General features: G+C 35.3%; 1 protein-coding gene across 9 annotated transcripts in view; it reads right to left on the bottom strand.

Annotated features, from left to right (window-relative positions):
* LOC117175110 (T-cell immunomodulatory protein) overlaps positions 1–18,288 on the bottom strand; it is a 186,430-nt gene that overhangs the window by 49,989 nt on the left and 118,153 nt on the right. For 7 of the 9 annotated variants that reach the window (XR_004467438.1, XM_033364672.1, XM_033364675.1 and 4 more), the window contains one exon: positions 12,522–14,067. Coding sequence is in view for 8 of the 9 variants with exons in the window: in XM_033364672.1 (XP_033220563.1) it covers positions 12,522–14,048 (1,527 nt within the window). In the remaining variant the exon portion in view is untranslated. Of the gene's footprint in view, positions 1–2,352; positions 3,059–12,521; positions 14,068–18,288 lie in introns of those variants that run through there. The other 2 variants (XM_033364678.1, XM_033364677.1) reach the window with 2 other exon arrangements.

The following is an 18,288-nucleotide window of genomic DNA, read 5'->3' on the forward strand; positions in this document are numbered from 1 at the left end:
ACACATGGAACGAAACGATGAATAACAGACTGAAAAATACTTCGCCCGCAAAGAATCCAGTAAGAATGCCTCAGTGTTCCATCGGTAAGCTGGATACGCCCATCAAGGCAACGACGATGACAATCTTCGCCATCCATAAATGGACTGAACTTCAAATACGACACCGCTCCTTTTTCTTCAAGGCTGCAATTTTCTTAGAAAAGACACGATGCTATTCATGTTGAATCAAACGTAGACGAGCTTGACGAAGTTCGGAAGTAGTGGTGTCAGGTGACGTTACCTTGAAAATATCCCCTATGGCGTTGTAGAATCGAAAACACAAAGCGGTGATTCGAAGATGACTGCTCAAGGATGAATATCGACGAAAGAGGTACTAGTGCCTTTTCTCATAAACAAAATTGATCGTCAATCGTTCCTCCATGACCACTAAACTGTCTGGAGGTTTCACTGGACAACATGGGGATCCGTCTGAATTAGACAGCCATTTTGGCCCATTCCAAAAGAGGGAGACAGATGAGAATCCGAAAGCAGACACTGCACGCGACGCAGAATCAGCTGGATTGCCTTTACCCCGAACATGATGCCAAATTGCTGATGGAAAAATGGTCTGAATCTTTGACAGTCTATTTGCGATGTAAGTCTTAAGTCGCGAAGGTAAATGTTCTGAAATGATTTGACGTAAACAAAAGCTGCAAGGGCCGGTTCTGAAGCATCTCCAAAGCCATGAAGTCCATATGAGCAACTTGAAGATCGTAATCCAATGAAACGATGAATTTGAATTGATGAAAGATATTGCAGATCCTCAAAGTATCTTTTCCAGCGTTAAAAAATATCGTCAGGAAGCGGAACATCCCAGGAGATTTTTAGCTGCCACAGTCGTTAAAGAATGATCTTTGTGTCCACAATTACAGGTGATAAACATCTAAGTTGATCAATCAGTTGCGCAGATCGACTGGAAACGAGATGTTTAGTGATGACATCATTGATAGGAGTCAAATATATTCTGAAGATGAAACAATCGCCCTCAGCCTGCGAGATTAAGCCGTGTATGGACACTGAAGTCTCAGAATGCCACGAAAGGTCCCAGGATAACGCCCGAAGATCCACAGGGATTTGCTCCAGAAGCTCAGGACAGTTCGTCGTCCACTTTCTGAGTGGAAATCCGTCGACCTTAAAGAGCTCAAGCAATTGTTCTTAAGTTTCCGTGGCGTCTTCTAAACTGTCAGCCTCAGAGAATACATCATCGACGCAAACACTATGTTCCATAACTTCAGCAGCTAGAGGAAATCGATGTCCCTCATCAAGTCCGAGCTACTATACTGTATGAACAGGCAAGTATGAAGCACATGTGAGACCATAAGTGACAGTTGTAAGTCGATAAATCTGAATAGGCCATAAGATTCTCTGTAGATCCTGGTCACCTTCATAGTCAAGAACTTTTCGGTACATCTTCTCGACATCTGCTGAGAATACAATCAGATGTTGACGCCATTGAAGCAGGACATCTGAAATGTTCAGTTGCAATTTAGCACCCGCCCGTAAACAATCATTTAGTGATACTCCTTGATTTGAATATAGAGAACCGCTGTAAACCACTCGAAGCTTGGTTGTAAGACTTGAGTCTCGCCACACCCCATGACGTGGAAGAAAAAATGACCTTAAAGTAGTCCGGCTACTGGGAAAGCTAGTCAAAGCTATGTCCATTATTTTTTTTCTGAAATTTGGAATTAAATCCAAAATTTGTCCAGGATATCTATTAATTAAGCATCAAATTTTTATGCTGATCAATGTAAATAAAATGTTTTTTAAATAAAAATAAAATGTACATTTAAATGTTGATTTAACTAGATTCTAGCCACACTTTTAATTCTAGACTACATTTTTCTAAAATTAAGCTCAAATACCCTGGAAGCAAGTATAATTGAGCAGCAATTCAAATTTTACATTATATTTTCAGTCTCCAAAAAAGTTTTCCTTACAATATTCAACGTGTTTTAAAGCCAAAATTAACCATTTCTGGAGCCCGCTAAAGGCCTCTCCATAAAGTCCCATGTTTTTTGACACGACTTTAAACAGTGATAATTCAAATTTTAACCTAGAAATGGCACCTAAAAAAGGCCTAAGAGCTGATGAGTATGAATCTTCTAGCTTTGTAACATCATTTTTAGTTGGCAGACGCACGAGGTATCTTCCTTCTTTTGTTCTAGATTGAGTCTACGAAATGTTGTTCACCAGCTTCCTCTTCTCGAGTCCTAAGAGGTTTTTGCAGGACCACTTCATTATTTTCCCAAAATATTTATAGGTTATGGTCTGACATGTGCTCCATACTTGCCTGTTCGTATAGTACAGTAGCTCGGACTTGATGAGGGACATCGGTATTCTCTAGCTGTTGAATGGAGAATTATGAATTGAAAACTTCTCTGACGTTGAGCCACACAGTATCCAGTCCAGAATAGTTTTCTGAGCAACCGTAGTAAAAAGATGACCTTTTCGAAGGCCTGGCTCAATTGAAATTGAATACACGTCAACACCTAAAATCATTCTAATTGGATGATTTCCATAGAACTTCGGATCTGCCCACTGAAGGCCTGTAAGTTGGGGCCAATCGCAGATTCGAAACTTACTTTTTGGACGTGTTTCCACCAATTTTTGAAGAACAAGAGCTTTAAGTCTGAGCCTAAAATTTGACGGAAAGTTAAGTTTAACTTCGACAGAAATCGATGCTCGTGAAGTTCCTGATTGACTTTCACCGACGTCTAACAAAAATGTACGGAACCTTTAGTCCGCAAAGAAAATTTTTAAGAAACTTTTTAAGTTTCTCAAATGTCGGAGGATCTTTTGAACTGCCGATTGATGTTTCCCAAACCTGAAGAGACTGATGGTTGAATCATTCGACGGTGACACAAGGATCGATGATCATTCGCTTACCGGTTACTTTAAGGAATCCAGTGCCTTCACATAATAATTCATTGAATTAAAAAGTCCTCGGAGTCCGCCTCTGGCCTTCGTGTTGATCGGACGGGTTTGGTGACGCTCTCTGAGAGTCATTTCTGTGAGTCTGGAAATAAAGTGTTGTGGTTCCAAGTGAAATGTGAGATTTCAGTTAATGAAAATGGTGTCGAATGAAGAGTTAAACGCTCTCTTGTTAGCAGTCCAAGAGGATGTGAAACTACAAACTTAAATGTCAATTCGAAAGTTAGGCTTGCTAGAGAAAAAGATTGAATATCTGGATGGCAGAGAAAGAGCAAAACACATTAGACTCTTCAACGTAGAGGATAATTAGAATAGCAATAAGAATATCTACGGAACTGTCAAAAAAATCTTCGAACCAAGAGATATCAATATACCGCCGGATTGCTTACAGAAAATCACTAAAATTGGAAAGAGGGAGGGATCCAGACCAATTTTAATCACTTTTACCAACTCGAAGTACAAGGAAAGCATATTTCAAAGGGCAAAAAACTTGCGTTCTTTAAAGGTGTATTTCTCGAATGAATTCACTCGTGAGCAAAGAGAAGCACACAGAAGACTTAGAGATTGTTAACTAGCACCAGAGCGACTTGACAAGCCCGCTGTTTTGAGAGGAACTCGGCACTTTGTGGACAATGCATTTTCTAATTTGGTAGCGGGTGAAAACAACTTGCAAACCAACATAAGGATGACTGCAAATGCAATGAAGAAGTTTCAATAGCATCGTTAACCTCAACAGCTAGCAGGATAAGAGGTAGATCTTCAAAAATGGAACTATCGTGACAGAAAAAGCTAAAAACCCAGACATATTCAAAAGGAGCAATCAATAAAATCTTTTTGAGAGGACATTTTTAATTGCACTAACTTTAATGACATTATCTTTGTGAGTGAAACATGGCTATCTTCATTTCCATAATCTATCTATCTCTTTCTACATTCGGGCTTTGAGATAATCTACAGTCAAGCTACGTGAGAGTCTACGAAGGGTAGAGCAAAAGGAGGCCTTGTTATCATCACTAATCCAAGTAAATACAAAACAGATACAATCTGCAAGACGGAACATTATAATAGGGTAAATATATTCTTCTCCAGATTCAAATATTGAGAAATTTTTCAAACAATGTAAACGAATAAATTTTTTGAATATCATTAAAATACCCAAATTGGCCTATATTCGTTGGAGGCGATTTTAAGGGCAAGGTTGGGGAATTAAACCAATTGCAACAAGACATTTTTCGTAATACTCTAAATCTAAATGGCATAAGATCGAGCCTTTGTCCTGAAATAGACAAAAGGGGTAAACTGGTAGTTGAAAGTTTCGAAAAAAATGGATTTCTTATTCTTAACGAGAGGACTGAAGCATTTTAATATTATAAAGGTCTCAACTAGATCTGATCACTTTTCGGTAGCTGCAGCTTTAATGTATAACTCAACTTCTGATTATAATAATAAATCATCTACTCCTTAGTTTAAATGGAATCACTATAATGAATCTGAATATAAAGAAAATATCCGCCCCCCCCCCCCCCCCTCAGAATTCAAAATTTACTATCCTATTGATCGAGGAACCAGGAAATAATTTAATTGTATCTATTAAAGAGACTGCAACTAATTTAAATATGATTTTAACACCGAGCAAAAAATTTAGACAATTGGAACCGTGGTTTGATGATGAATGTAAAAAGAACTTCATAGAATTAAAAGAAATGCTTAAAAATTTAAAAAGAAAAAATTTGAAACTGATATATTTTATTGATCTACGAAAATGCCAGAAAAGAACATGTTAAACTATTTCTAGCTAACAAGGAGGTTTATAGGACTTTTTTATTGCATTCTCTTACACAGGTGCAGCGTGACCCACGATCGCTCGGCCTTTTTCAAGATCTACCTATTTTTTTCGACGGTAAACTGAGAGGAAATTTATCACCCCTTTGGAAAAAATTCCAGTTCGAAGGGCTCAGAGAAACTTTTTTTCTGGTATAACTTGACAGAGCTTGAAATACAAAGTATTTTATTTAATGTGTTTGAACTAAGCAATTGTTTTTTTTTTCAAATCGAGAATCTGTAAATAAAATTATTTCAGAATAAGGTTTCGAAAATAGAAAAAATTAAAAACTTTAAAAATTGGATACTTAAAATTCAAAGGAATTGAAATTGCATTAGCGCTTTTAAATAAAAATAATATTTATTTTGATACTGCTTTAAAATATATTGAATGTTTTAAAGTCAAAGCTGCTTAAATTGTATAATTTAAATTTTTTATTACATTTAAAAAAATTAAAATGAATGCCACACATTTTTTTGTCGATAAAAAATTAATTTTTCGTCATTTTCACCTCTCAAAATGTAAATTTTTAAAATTATAAAGCTTTAAAATTAAATAATTCGATAACACTTTAAAAAAAGGAATTTTTAATTTTTAATAGAAAATTTCTGAAAAACGCTATCGCAATGAAAGGGAAAAATTCTTTGCGTTGGTATTAACAGATCCTAAAAGTAGTCATTTATTTATTTTTTGTATCTGTTAGATATAATAATATAATCAATTATTTAAGTCCATTTAACCATTGGATTTTAAAATTGATTACGTTCTTAATATTAGATAATAGTAAAGGGTTAAGGGTAAAGAGTTATGAAATTTCTGGATAAAAGCTGAGTAGATCTGTCCTATTGGCCTGAGATCGCTAGTAGATATAGGATCTACCTTTGGAGACCTCTGACCCCTAGAAAAAGTATTTTAGGTCTATTTATTCTGGCCGGGATCCTAACTCTTACTCGTTAACATTTAGTGACACGCCAAATCCATATCTTGACTCAAATATTTATTTGGAAGAAACGTTGACAAGTTTAAAAAAGTGTAAAAAGTGTAAGGCTCTCGGTCCGGATGGAATTAGCTACGAATTCCTGAAACATCTGTCTGGCAATCTTATCCTATACCTAAACTCGATTTTCAACAAAATACTTAAAGTAAAATTTCTAGAATTATGGTGCCAATCTTTGGTTAAAATGATCTTTAAAAAGGGGCAAACAACTGATCCATCTAACTACCACCCCTGGCCTTAATCAACTGTATCACGAAAGTCTGTACGCAGATTCTCTCTAGGAGGCTAATCAGTTGTGCTGAAGAAATGCACCTTTTACCAGAGTGGCAGGTAGGTTTTAGCAAGAGGAGCGGCTGCATGGATTTTAAGGGAGCTTTTCCATCATTAAATCACAAAATCCTCTGGAATAAAATATTCTCGAAGGGATGTGGTTCAAAGTTTATTAGAATATTAATGGATTTTTATTACAAAGATAATCTGCCAGTTAAGAGAAATAAGGGCACATCTGAATGGGTGGATATTACGAAGAGAGTCATGGAGGGAGAAGTATTAAACCCGAATATGTTCACTTTACTAATTGCTGACCTAGAAGCGTTTTTGATAGCTAAAGGTATCAGGGGTGTATCAATAAACCATCTAATTGAAATCCTAATTTTAGCGTATGAGGATTATTTGGCTATTCTTGCCGACTCACAGATTGAAATGCAAAAGATACTCAAAGGACTGTATGAATATTGTCAAATAAATTATTTAATATTTATTGTAGATAAAACAAAAATTGTGATCTTCAGAAAGGGAGGTCACGGGCGGTCACAATCGGCGAGTTTTGTCAATTCAAAGGATGCTGTAGCTTGTCAATATCACATTGTTATTAATTCTAAGGTAACCTTGACACACATATTGAAACTTGACTCTTGGAGCCCCATTGTGTTCGACTCATTCAAAGCCTTTCATCTACTTTTTTGATGTACGGTGCACATGTTTGGAGCTTGAGATACTTTGTTTTGATCGAAAAAATACAAACGAACTATTTTAAGAGAATCCTTCATGCCCTCAAGAATACGGCAGGCTCTGCAATTAGACTTGAAATGAGTGCTTCACATCTCTCTGCTAAAGTTTTCGGTCTAATTGTAAACTGGATAGAAAAAATCTTAATGATGGCTGATGAGCGCTACCCTAAGATACGCTATTTAAGATTGAGGAAACTAAATAGATTAGAAAGTAGCGAATTAAAATGGGACAAATACAATTAGGCTTGTCAGGTTAAGGGTACCTTTAAGGGGATTGGGTGTGGGAAGCAGTGGGAGTTCATTTTTCTTGCCTCTTTACAAAATCATAATTTATCTTGAATAAGAGCTTATGATAAAAAAAACTTCACCTCGAGGATTTGCAAAATGAACACTCGTCCTTTGCACTCCTACTCTACCCTCACCTAACTTTGCTGAATGGATCTCAGAAATATCTTATTTTGATTGGGACTCCGCTTAAGTTTCTTAGAATAATAGCACGACTTTGTTTAATTACCAGATTTCAGCATAGAATTATATTCAGGGCAAGAACTGTTAAACTAGATGTTTCTGACTATTATCAATTCTGCTAACAAGATACTATATTTCTGACAATGTAGAGAAAATTATAATTACTAATATTATGTATAAGGTTAAATATTCTTCAGTCAATTTTGTTCGTAAGCAATACTTGTTATTATTAGAAAAGAGCTGTACCTTCTTTATATGAATCACTGGATTCTCAAACAAATAAAATATTAATTAAAAAGTTCTCGCAACGGGCTTGCTGATTCTACTTTCCTTGGCTGTAGTGAAAATACACCAAATAAATGAGAATTTACTAAGACACGTTTGTTTTCATCTTTATCTTCCAGTATTTTTCAACAGCGATTATAAGATTTGTCCTTAAATGATTAAGTTGTTCTACGGAAATCAACGCCGCATTTGAGTGAATCATCGATTAAAAAATGTCAGCGCAATTTGTCCATTCTACATAGAAGCCCAAAAATTTCGGTAATTTTATTTTTGGTATTGAATACGATGATGAGAACATCGGCAAGACATTTAACGATCCGCCTAAGTAACTGTAAGGTTTTCAATATCATTTAAAAAGTTTTCTTTTGCTGTTACATACGCTTCTTCACTTTGACTATAAGAGTCCAAATTAAAATACTCGTTAGTTTTATTTTGATTCTGGAATTTTATTAATTCCAGATGCTGTTGTACAAACCACGTCCAATTCTTCTCTAATATCTCTTTTCGCGACAGTAAAGAACCCTTTGTTGCTTTCTTAACTGATACCGCTTTTGTAAACGAATTTTTAATTCGAGTACACAGCTCCTTTTTTTCTAAAAATAAATTGTCGAACGACATTGGAACAAAAGACGAAAAATAGAAAAATGTACTTAATGCCCGAAAGTCAAATTTATTATCAATTGTCTTTTGATTAATTAAACATATTCGCCTCAAAATAATTTGCTGATTTGCAACGAGCCATAAATGATAATTAATTTGGACAGTTGTTATTCACGTGTATCAACTTAAGAATGTCATCAACCGATCGATAGACACACGAACTTCAATGAATACATTTGCGCGTAAAATTGCCAGTCCGAGTCGATATTTTCCGCATTCGAGCCCCGCAGTTATTACGAAAAATGACCATAGACTATGACACGACAATTTACTGACTCAAAAAATAATAACCGTCTCGCAGAACCAATGTTTTGACTGAAATTAAAGCAATTAACTGTATTTGATCGTTTTTTATTCTTTTCTGGCAGATAATACTTCACTAAGTTAAACAAGACAATAATTCACTACCATTTACTTTGCTGAACTAGGCTGACGCCAAAAAGCACGGTTATTTCATTAATTTAAATTTAAAAAATATACAGGTGTTGTGACTAATCTCGCTGCCAGCAACAGGCAAACTGAGCTAAATAGTAACCGAAAATTAAAAAACTACAGCGAGAGTGAGTAAATATGTGTGTATGAGTAATTGAAATAAATCATAAGGAGATGTAAATAAGAAGATAATATAAAACAAAATATAATTAATAAAACAAGTGAACATGCATGTAAATCTTGAACCGCAGTATTGCAGTAGTTTTATTTTATTTCGAAAAATTTATATCAAGTTTCAGACAAATATATTAAGAATTTGCAATTTTGGCCGCCCTATTACAATCGCCATATTGGATCTGCCATTTTTAATTTATAATTATTGACATCAAATTCGAAATTAACTACCCCAAAAACACTTTTATACAAAGTTTTAGACCATTTCAAAGTAAAATCTAATTTTAACCACTTTCAATAGCTCCTCGCGCACTGTAAACGACACAACTTCAAAAGCCTAATTGTCGTCTGTTACCTCAGAGGCTAAGCTGATATACACACGTGTATATACATCTAAAAGTATTTTTTATAGTAAGTCCAATTATTATAAAAATTAATTATATGTACAGATCAGCATACATTTGATTTTGTACGCTTGTCAACTTGTTTAATTCACTTCTTGGTCTGCTTTCTAATGTACTAGTACCTCATACGCGCGATCCGCAAACTTCCAATTAATTTACACGGCCAAATATCCGGAAAGATGCAAGTACTTCTAATAAAGTTGCATACAGCTACAGATTATCACTAGTTGTGATTAATATCATGCAGTGATTTTACGCCCACCTTAGTAAAAGAACAATGTTCACAGACCCATACACAATGAAGTGGAGTTGTCTGGCAACATATGTACTCATGCTAAAGGACTTAAATGATGCTTCAGCAACGAAAACGACTCGTGTATAGGCCTCTGTTTCACCGAGATATAGATGCTGAAACAAATTTTGATGGAAACACGATGAGTAACCAGCAAAAACTCTCACTGAGTGGGCGAATCGACTCCGGGATGACCTGCTGAAATACTAGGATTCCAGCATTATCCCTGTTCGCGGAAGCTTTACGGCACACACGCTTCATGAACAAGTTGTAGACAAAGAGGAGGAAGCGACATTACGACCAAACGCAAAAAGCAGGAATCCCTTGAAGGATGATATTTATTTCAGTACAAAAAGAAAAATTAACATTCAGGTTGCTCTTAAGATCCAAGATTTGGCTGAAATGGATGCCTCCATTCGTGAGGATATCTTGTAGAAACCCGACCACTGGGCCATTAATTTTCCAGTTTATGGTGCGGCGGAAGCTTTGGCTGATTCAACCCGATGGTTAAAATCGAGAATCGATCAAAAAATGAAAAGACGCTTGCATCAACTGAAAATAAAGACTGCCTGGGTACGACCAGGTACAACACCAGTTAAAGGAATACACTGGAAATACCATCCGTTTTATGGAGCTTACTGACCTCATAACGTCATTCTCGTGTAAGCTTACGTCCATACAGCAACATGTGGTCCGCATGTTTATCTTATATTTAAAATTCGAGACGCCCATTCCGCAGAGTCTGGTGGTAGGAGGCACTGTACTCCTACTGAAGAAAGGCGACTTGTCCAACCAAAGGAAATACAGGCCAATAACTTGTTTAAATATGATGTATAATATCTTTATATCTATCTTGAAGACAGGATTGTTCGAAGAATTGGGCATGTGTGGAAAGAAATGTACGAACAATGTGGCTCAAAAAAAGTTGTAGCCGGCTGCCAAGAGAACATTCTAATTGTCAGGCGCGCCTGCAAAGAAGCAGCAATTCGACAAGAAAGTGCACGAAATTATATCGCGAATTATATATGCTAATCCGAATTATATTAATTATAATTATCATTAAATTAAAATTAAAATTATATATGCTAAATTTGTTTAAACTACGAGTTTCAAACAGCAGCCTCTATTGCTTGCATTGTAATTAGTGTCAAATAGATTATAAATATGCTTTGATACTGAAATATATTGTATTTTTCTCTTGAATTGGTAGGAAAGTGATGTATCTGGTTATTCATGTCTTTTTTAATTCTTTGCTCCTTTATTTATTTATTTCATCGTTTTCTTCATTTGCTTTATTTCTTCGTCACTTATGCTACTCGAGTGTCACTATTCTCGCTTCTCGAAAGAGAAAATACTTGACACGGCATAATATCCCAGCATACGATTTGGGTACATTATTTCCGGATTTTATTTAAGAAAAGTTTCTTAAAGCAAATTTGTCCTTAAAAATAATTCAATTTCATAATATTATTCCATCAATTCTATTGAATTATTATGGTTTAATAGTTAATTATACGTGCAGTCACGATACTCGATTTTTTCTCCTTCTGTTTTCTTTTCCCTTTACTTCGTATATTACTTTCTATGTGAGCTTCCTCCTTTAATTTTGAAAAGAAACTTTTATAATGATATCTTTTGAAAAAGATGGTGATATAATTAAAAAAGTTGTTATGATAATCTTGTAGGACATTTAGAAAACAAACTTTTCTTCTCTTGCCTTCTTCATATCGTCATGCACAAATCTAATACCTTCTATGATGAGAATGTAAATATTTAATAAAACTGAACAAAGGGGCACCACTTTTTTCGTGCAGATCATCTTTGAATTGTGACAATACTGCAGAGATTCCTAGTCAAGTTTTGTCAAATATATTGTTATTGACGAGAATCTTGAAATCTTCGTAAGTAACAAGGACGGGACTTTAACTACTTAACCTCACCACTATTTCTTTTTTGGAAAAATTCGCCTCTGAACAGCATTCGCATCTAGATTTTCCAATACCTTCAGAGGACACTGACGTAAATATGCAATATTAGGACGATAATCATAAATCGGACGTTGACCAAGTAGAAATTGAAATTATCTTGATGGGTGTTCAACAGGATTTTCGACGTGAATACAGTAGCGAACGGTGGTGAGCTCTCAGCTCTCTGGCAGAGCATCCGGTTACTCATCATTCAATTATTCGAAAACAAAAACAAACACGCCATCCTGGAATTGGGCTATTTTGTAAGAAAAAATATAAGGTTTTCAGACCATAATAAAAAAGTCTGTCGAAAACATATGAAGTCAAATTTTGCTTCATACAAAAGGAAATAAGTTTTAAACGTTGGAAGAAGAGGCCTCCTATAAAAAGTCTACAAATTGCTCCCTCCCTCACCCCCCCAACCTAGAATTCAGCAAATATTTGTCGAAACGAAAACGTTTATTAAACTAATTGCCATCCAATAGGACTCCAACAGTCAAATTTTAACCCCGATTGGACGACTTCGTTTTTCCTTATGAGACATTGTGTCTCAGATGTTGAAAAAAATATTTTTGGGAAAAATTGTCAACTTTATAAAATACTTCTACACCATTTTTTTGCAACGTTTAATGGGATTCTGACTAGCCCTATTTCTGGAACCCGGAAGTCTCATTAGTAGTTTTTCAAATATTTTTAAATAAACTATTTGTAGGAAAATGTTTAGATTTCATCAAATAATTTAACGACACAAATTTTGTTAACATGTCTGATAGGGTGCTGACTAGCTCTGTTCTAGATTTGGACGATCTGACAGGAGATTTTCTCACGAAGGCGGTTGAAAGATTGTTTCTTGTGATCCATATGAATTAACTATAAATCTTCTGGCAATAATAAAAAAACGAATTGAGCTCATTCGGTTTCAACGCGCCGAAAACTATCGGAATTACCTAATAAGATCTCTGGGTACGAAAAAATGTTCAAATGTCAATCTGTGTTATAGGATACAAATAGCGAAAATGAATGATCAGAAAACTTACTCCAATTGTGAGAGAGTCTACGAAATTTGGTGTCCTCCCTAAACCAAAGGTAGTATAAGGTAAATTCAAAGAAAAATGGGCACTTTGAGGCAACTGAGCTGCAATTGCACTCCGTGGACTTCCGTCTTGAGTTGTTGTTTTGTAAGCTATAGAAGGTCCTGGTAAATTAGTTCCATAAGTTCTTTTCTTTTTTCCTAGCGTGCCTGGCGAAATTGGATACATAGCATTTGTAAGACCAGTAAGAACCATTACTTTAACGAAATTAGCATCATAGTCAAGACTATTTTTAAAAGCTTCCGTGCGGTATTCTTTTTTTACATCATCGTAAGTTACGAGTATTACATCCAATACACCATCTTGATAAAAATCGTAAAATACAGCCATAACGCTTTTATTGTAAAGGAGATCTAGTGCATTCCAATGAACTTCGAATGTGCGTTTGAACATCCCACAGTTATTGCAAGGAACGTTTAATAATAAAAAAGTACGAATTTGCGATGTTGTACTTGAACGTAAAGTTGCAAGCAAATCCGGATATCCATCCATATTAAAATCTCCTCCGCGAAGTGTTATGGTTTCTGTATATTTATAGCCACCATCAGGAATGAAACCCCACAAGTCATTATTACTGTCCTTGAAATTGACTTGCAAATCATGCCAATCGCCCGAATATATCATAATGGTACTATTCTTACAAAGAATATCAAAGCACAAAGGTAAAACGAGATCGATTTTCCCAGTTGATTCCACATCTACGTATAAAGATTGCCCTATATGGCAAGGGAATGTTAAACCTTCGCCTTTCGTAAAATTATAAGGTAAGTGTATATCACTAGAATGATAAAAACCTTCACTGTCATTTCCAAACCAAACTTCAAAGTGATGCTCGGTAGTTACAAGGAGATCTGGAATAAAATCACCATTGAAATCAAGGAATGCATTAGAATGGGGTTTTCTTATAGAAGGTTCGTGATCTGCTGGAACTTTCATTTTGATCGCGGTAGGAGTTGTTCTATTGCAATTGAATATCCAAAACATTCTATTATTTTCAGAATCTAAACCAAAAAGATCAATTATCATATCATGATTGTAATCAATCGCCAATGGTTGTCCTTGCATTTTTATTATAGGGTAATTCTCATCACTACAATTGAAAAGGCCATTACTACCCCAAAGTATGTGTACATAAGTCAAACGATCTTTCTTGTTAAAGGTTGTCACTAACACGTCCATGAATACGTCCCCGTCAAAGTCGCCAGGAACAACACTCGTAACTGGATCATAGAAAGGGCAGCTAAGATTTTGCGCTGTGCGCAAAAGTGGTTCTTGGTCTGCAGCCAACATGATTTCAACCGTTTTTCCATCCTTGCGAAGTACAAACACATCAGTGAGTTCATCAGAATTAAAGTCACCAAAAGCAGCTGGCAGTCCATCCAACACATGCCCAAATACAGCTGGTGTGATATCACTGCACTTTCCTACAGCCAGAAACGTTGCAAGAACCAGGAAATATGCTGCAGTCCTCATGACGAATTTCGTGCATTACCTATAAGTTCACACAAGATTGTTAAATTAGAGTACAGCTTTTCGTATCAGGCGCGTTCTATGTCAAAGGCACTACTCAAGTAATCGATTTTACTCATTGTTTGTTACTTTGTAGTATTTATGTTCCTAAGCAATGTTACTAAACGATTTTCCAAAATTTTTAATCATTTAAAAGGTATTAGCAATTAAAAATCTAGGACACCTTTTCAAGATTTTTTATAATGAAAAAAGAGATTATCGATTAAACTTTTTTTTAATAATAATATTTAAGACCTTTTTTAAGTCTAAAATATTAAAGTTGTGTTTTATTTTCGAGAAGTAATTGTGTTTAGCCGCAATTGAAAAGTTGTTTGCAAGTTTATAAAAATCAACACTGAAAAATACCTGTCATTTTTCTAAATAATTATTATTAAAAAATACATAATGTAGCAATTATTATTCATAAAAGCAATTTTTTCCAAAAAAAGCATAGGCTCCTGCTGCATGATTTTTAGTTAAATTCAACCAGCATTTAACATGTATGTTCAGTGTTAGTTCGCTCTGTCTAGAAATTATTTATCATGTATCTAGCAATAATTTTCGTAAAATAATAACGTTTAAACAATGAAAATTGTACAAATTTTACATTTATTTGCAAAATTTGCTAATTGCTAATATCTCATAAACAATTGCTCTATGGCAGCTAAAAAATACGTATCTAATCAATTTTGACGTATTTTCACTTAATTGAGTCTCATAAAAATGTGCGATGCACGAGGGTGGTGCTCTCCGTATCAGTTCAGAAGACATTAATAAATGTTAAAGGACCGTTTATGACAATGTACAGAGTTGGGAGAAGAAAAAAGTTTATTTATAAAAATAAGAATTATCGATCGACGCATTTAGGATTTACGCAGAAGTTTGGCTTCTATCTTTCTCTGTCGGTAATCATGCAATATGTATTACCGACAGAACCGTAGAAATTCCAAGTTGTCTAGTCGCTGCGATAGTGCTGTTCTGTCACAGCTGATACGCATGTTAAGCAAATTTGTTTATTTGCATTTCAAGTGCAAACATTAGTTTTGCATTATTCGTGCATAATGTTTCTGAGCGATTTTTCTTGTTTTGTCCCACTTTACTCAGTTTAAGACTCATAACTAGTCCATTGACGACATTGACAATTGCTTGCAGGGTTTTACAGCACGGTCGATATTTCTTCAAATATCTCATTCCATGTGGACGTAAATTGGGAAAGAAAAGTACCGATATAGCTTCCAGTTTCACTTTCTTCGAATATTTTTTTTTCAAAATTTCAACCGGAAAAAACCAGAGATATGCACTTTATTGCCTCCTCTTTTATTTCCCAAACTTTCAGAGCGATACCTCATTTGCTTTAGACGTAAGTTGGAAAAGAAAAATTGATGTCCAGCTTTGGTCACGTGACCCTCTCGTCACATGGTTTTAAGTACAAGAAGTAATTTTAATTAGGTATTTATCCTTTAAATATACGTATAATTTCTGCCTGACAATCTTTCATACAATAAAACACAAACGTACATTTAATTCAAAAACACATATTTATCACCCCTTAAAGCGTTACAGATTTTACAATATGGGGTTAAGTCGCTTACTCATGAAAGAAGTTGAAGAAAGCTCTCGGAAGGAAAATTTTATATAAAAAGTAATTATTTATATGTTTTAATAAAGAATTAATGTTTTTAAAATTCATATCAACATTAAATAATCTACTTATGGCCAATTGGAACAAAAGTGCAGATTAATTCTTGAGGCATTAGTAAGTAAGACATATTATATCAAATGAATCTATTATATCATCAGTGAATGATACTTCATCGACAGTGGATAACCCTCCAAACCATGAAGACAGAAAATCTAAAATGCCGATCAAGTTAAGAATCTTCAATAACAGAAAATGCTTAACGTATTGATCAGACTAGATGGAAAATAATTGTGTCAAATTTAAAATAAAAATTTTTTCCTGAAAAAAGATCTTTCTCTTTCGCTGCACTGGGATACCTGATAATAACTGGGATAATCTGATATATTTTCTACTTTTTAAACGTTTTAAAGGCATTGTGATCTCGTAAATGGAATGATTATCAAAGAAAAAAATTTTTCTTTTGGTTTATAATAAAATACTATAAGCCGCTCCCCCCCCACAAAAATGAAAATCCTTCAAAAATAATTCTAAAGACATAAAGTAGATACTCTTCATATGAAAAATTACATAAATCTTGTTTGATGGCTAAAAAAATATGATTCATTGAACAAATTTCGACAACATCTCTGTAAGTTAAGTGTTTCGCGAGTTTAGATGCCTGCATGAATAGACCCGTATCGTCGGTATGAAGGGGAGTAGAGCGTAATAAGGTCGGAAAAACACGAAAATATTACACAGATAATTGATTTTTCTACCCGTATTGAATATATAGATCAATCAATGACTGATTTACATAAAACATTTCAGAATCAATTTAATTTATTTAAAGATAAGTTGTGTGCGTAAAATTTAGTCAATAATTATGTATTGTTCCGAAAATGTGCTGTGGTCAGGTTTCGAAAAGTGCATAACTTCCAAATACCCGCAAAATTAAATTTCCAGGCTGAAACTTAAAAACAGTACATTTAAAAAATACAGACGGAGGTTCTAATAGAAAAAAGGTCGGGTTGAGTGAAATCACATAACTACCCCCTTTATAGTAGACGTTCTCCTCATAAGGCCCTTTCTATGCACGCCAATGGTGAAAAAGGGGGGCATGCAAGGAGTCAATGTGTTTTTAAGGGAACGCTTACAAAATACAGAAAGCTTCTGCAGACTTTACTAAATTGGAAATAACACATTACGGACATTTATCAAAATGTGTTATCGGTTTTGAATTTGAAGATCGCAACGTTAAATATTTTTGTCTAATAATTTGCATGCATATGAAGATTAAGGATAAAAGGGGAAGGCGGCGGAAGACAAGGAGGGGAAAAAGTGTCGATAGGGGAGAAAGTGACCTGGATGATTGAGGCGTTAGAGAGGTATCAGGCAGACCCGACGAAACATAGATTATCTGTCTTTCTCGCTCCTAAAGATGCATGAATGTAAAGGAATTAGAGTAGGCGAGACACTCGCATGTGAAAACCGTCCTTTGTTTTCCAAATGCGAGCGTCTCGCTTACTCTAATACCTTTACTTACCGGTGGTGGAAGAAATATACGAGGATCTGAAAGAGTAAGTAAAATGGGGTGTGCAAAAGAAGGTATTTAGAAAGAAGAAGAAAGGAATAATGAACCCGTGGTGGAATAAGGAATGTAAAAAGATGAAAAGGAAGTACAAGAAGTGTAAAAAATGAACTGCGAAAAGGGAGGAGTACGTGGAAATGAGGAAGGAGTTTAGGTTGATGTGTAAGAAGAAAGATCAGTAAAGCAAAAAGATATGGAAATAGAGTTGAGAAGTTTTAAGACATAAGGGGACGTATGAAGGATAATAAATAGGTTTAGGAAAAGTAGGGTGGAGATTAGTGAGAAAATAGGGAATGAGGAATGGAGGAATTTTTTAAAAGAATCATTACAGGGCTCAGATTCACTGAAAAAGGGGGATTCGAAGAATGAGAAAGGTTTATGGGGAGAAGCTGAATAACGAGGAGATAGAAAAGCAGATAAGGAAGTTAAAAAGGTCTAGGTCAGCAGGGCTGGGCGGGGTAGAGAACAAAGCGTGTCTACTTAGCACATAAGAGGGAAGGGAGAGGCTGAAGGAAGTAGTGAAAAAAGTATGGAGGAGGTGGGATTTCCAAGAGGATGAAGGGAAATCCTGATCATGTCACTGTATAAAAAGGGGATAGGGAGTCAGGAAAATTATAGAGGGATTATGTTAATAAATACGGCGTACGAAATACACGCGATTGTGTTGGCGGATAGGGAGGTTGTGAGAGGCGACGAAAGAGAGGGGAGCGTAGGGGACGAGAGGCTATTCGATTCGCTAGTGAGTGTCTTATTTTATGAAGTAGCGGTGTCAAGGTGGAATAGAAAGTGAGGAGGTAAATAGGTTACATTAGAGGTATGTAAAGTGGACGTTAGGGTTGACAAGGAATACGCCTATCTATATTGTAAGGACGGAGACAAGAAGAACGGGATCGATATATATATATATATATATGACAAAGCCACCGAACGCGTCCTCGGGTTGCGGATAGAGGGTCCCTGTACCAAGGGTTTCTGCTGAATATGGTTACAAAAAT

The sequence above is a fragment of the Belonocnema kinseyi genome, chromosome 6 (genome assembly GCF_010883055.1).
Source record: "Belonocnema kinseyi isolate 2016_QV_RU_SX_M_011 chromosome 6, B_treatae_v1, whole genome shotgun sequence".
Classification (NCBI taxonomy): Eukaryota; Metazoa; Arthropoda; class Insecta; order Hymenoptera; family Cynipidae; genus Belonocnema; species Belonocnema kinseyi.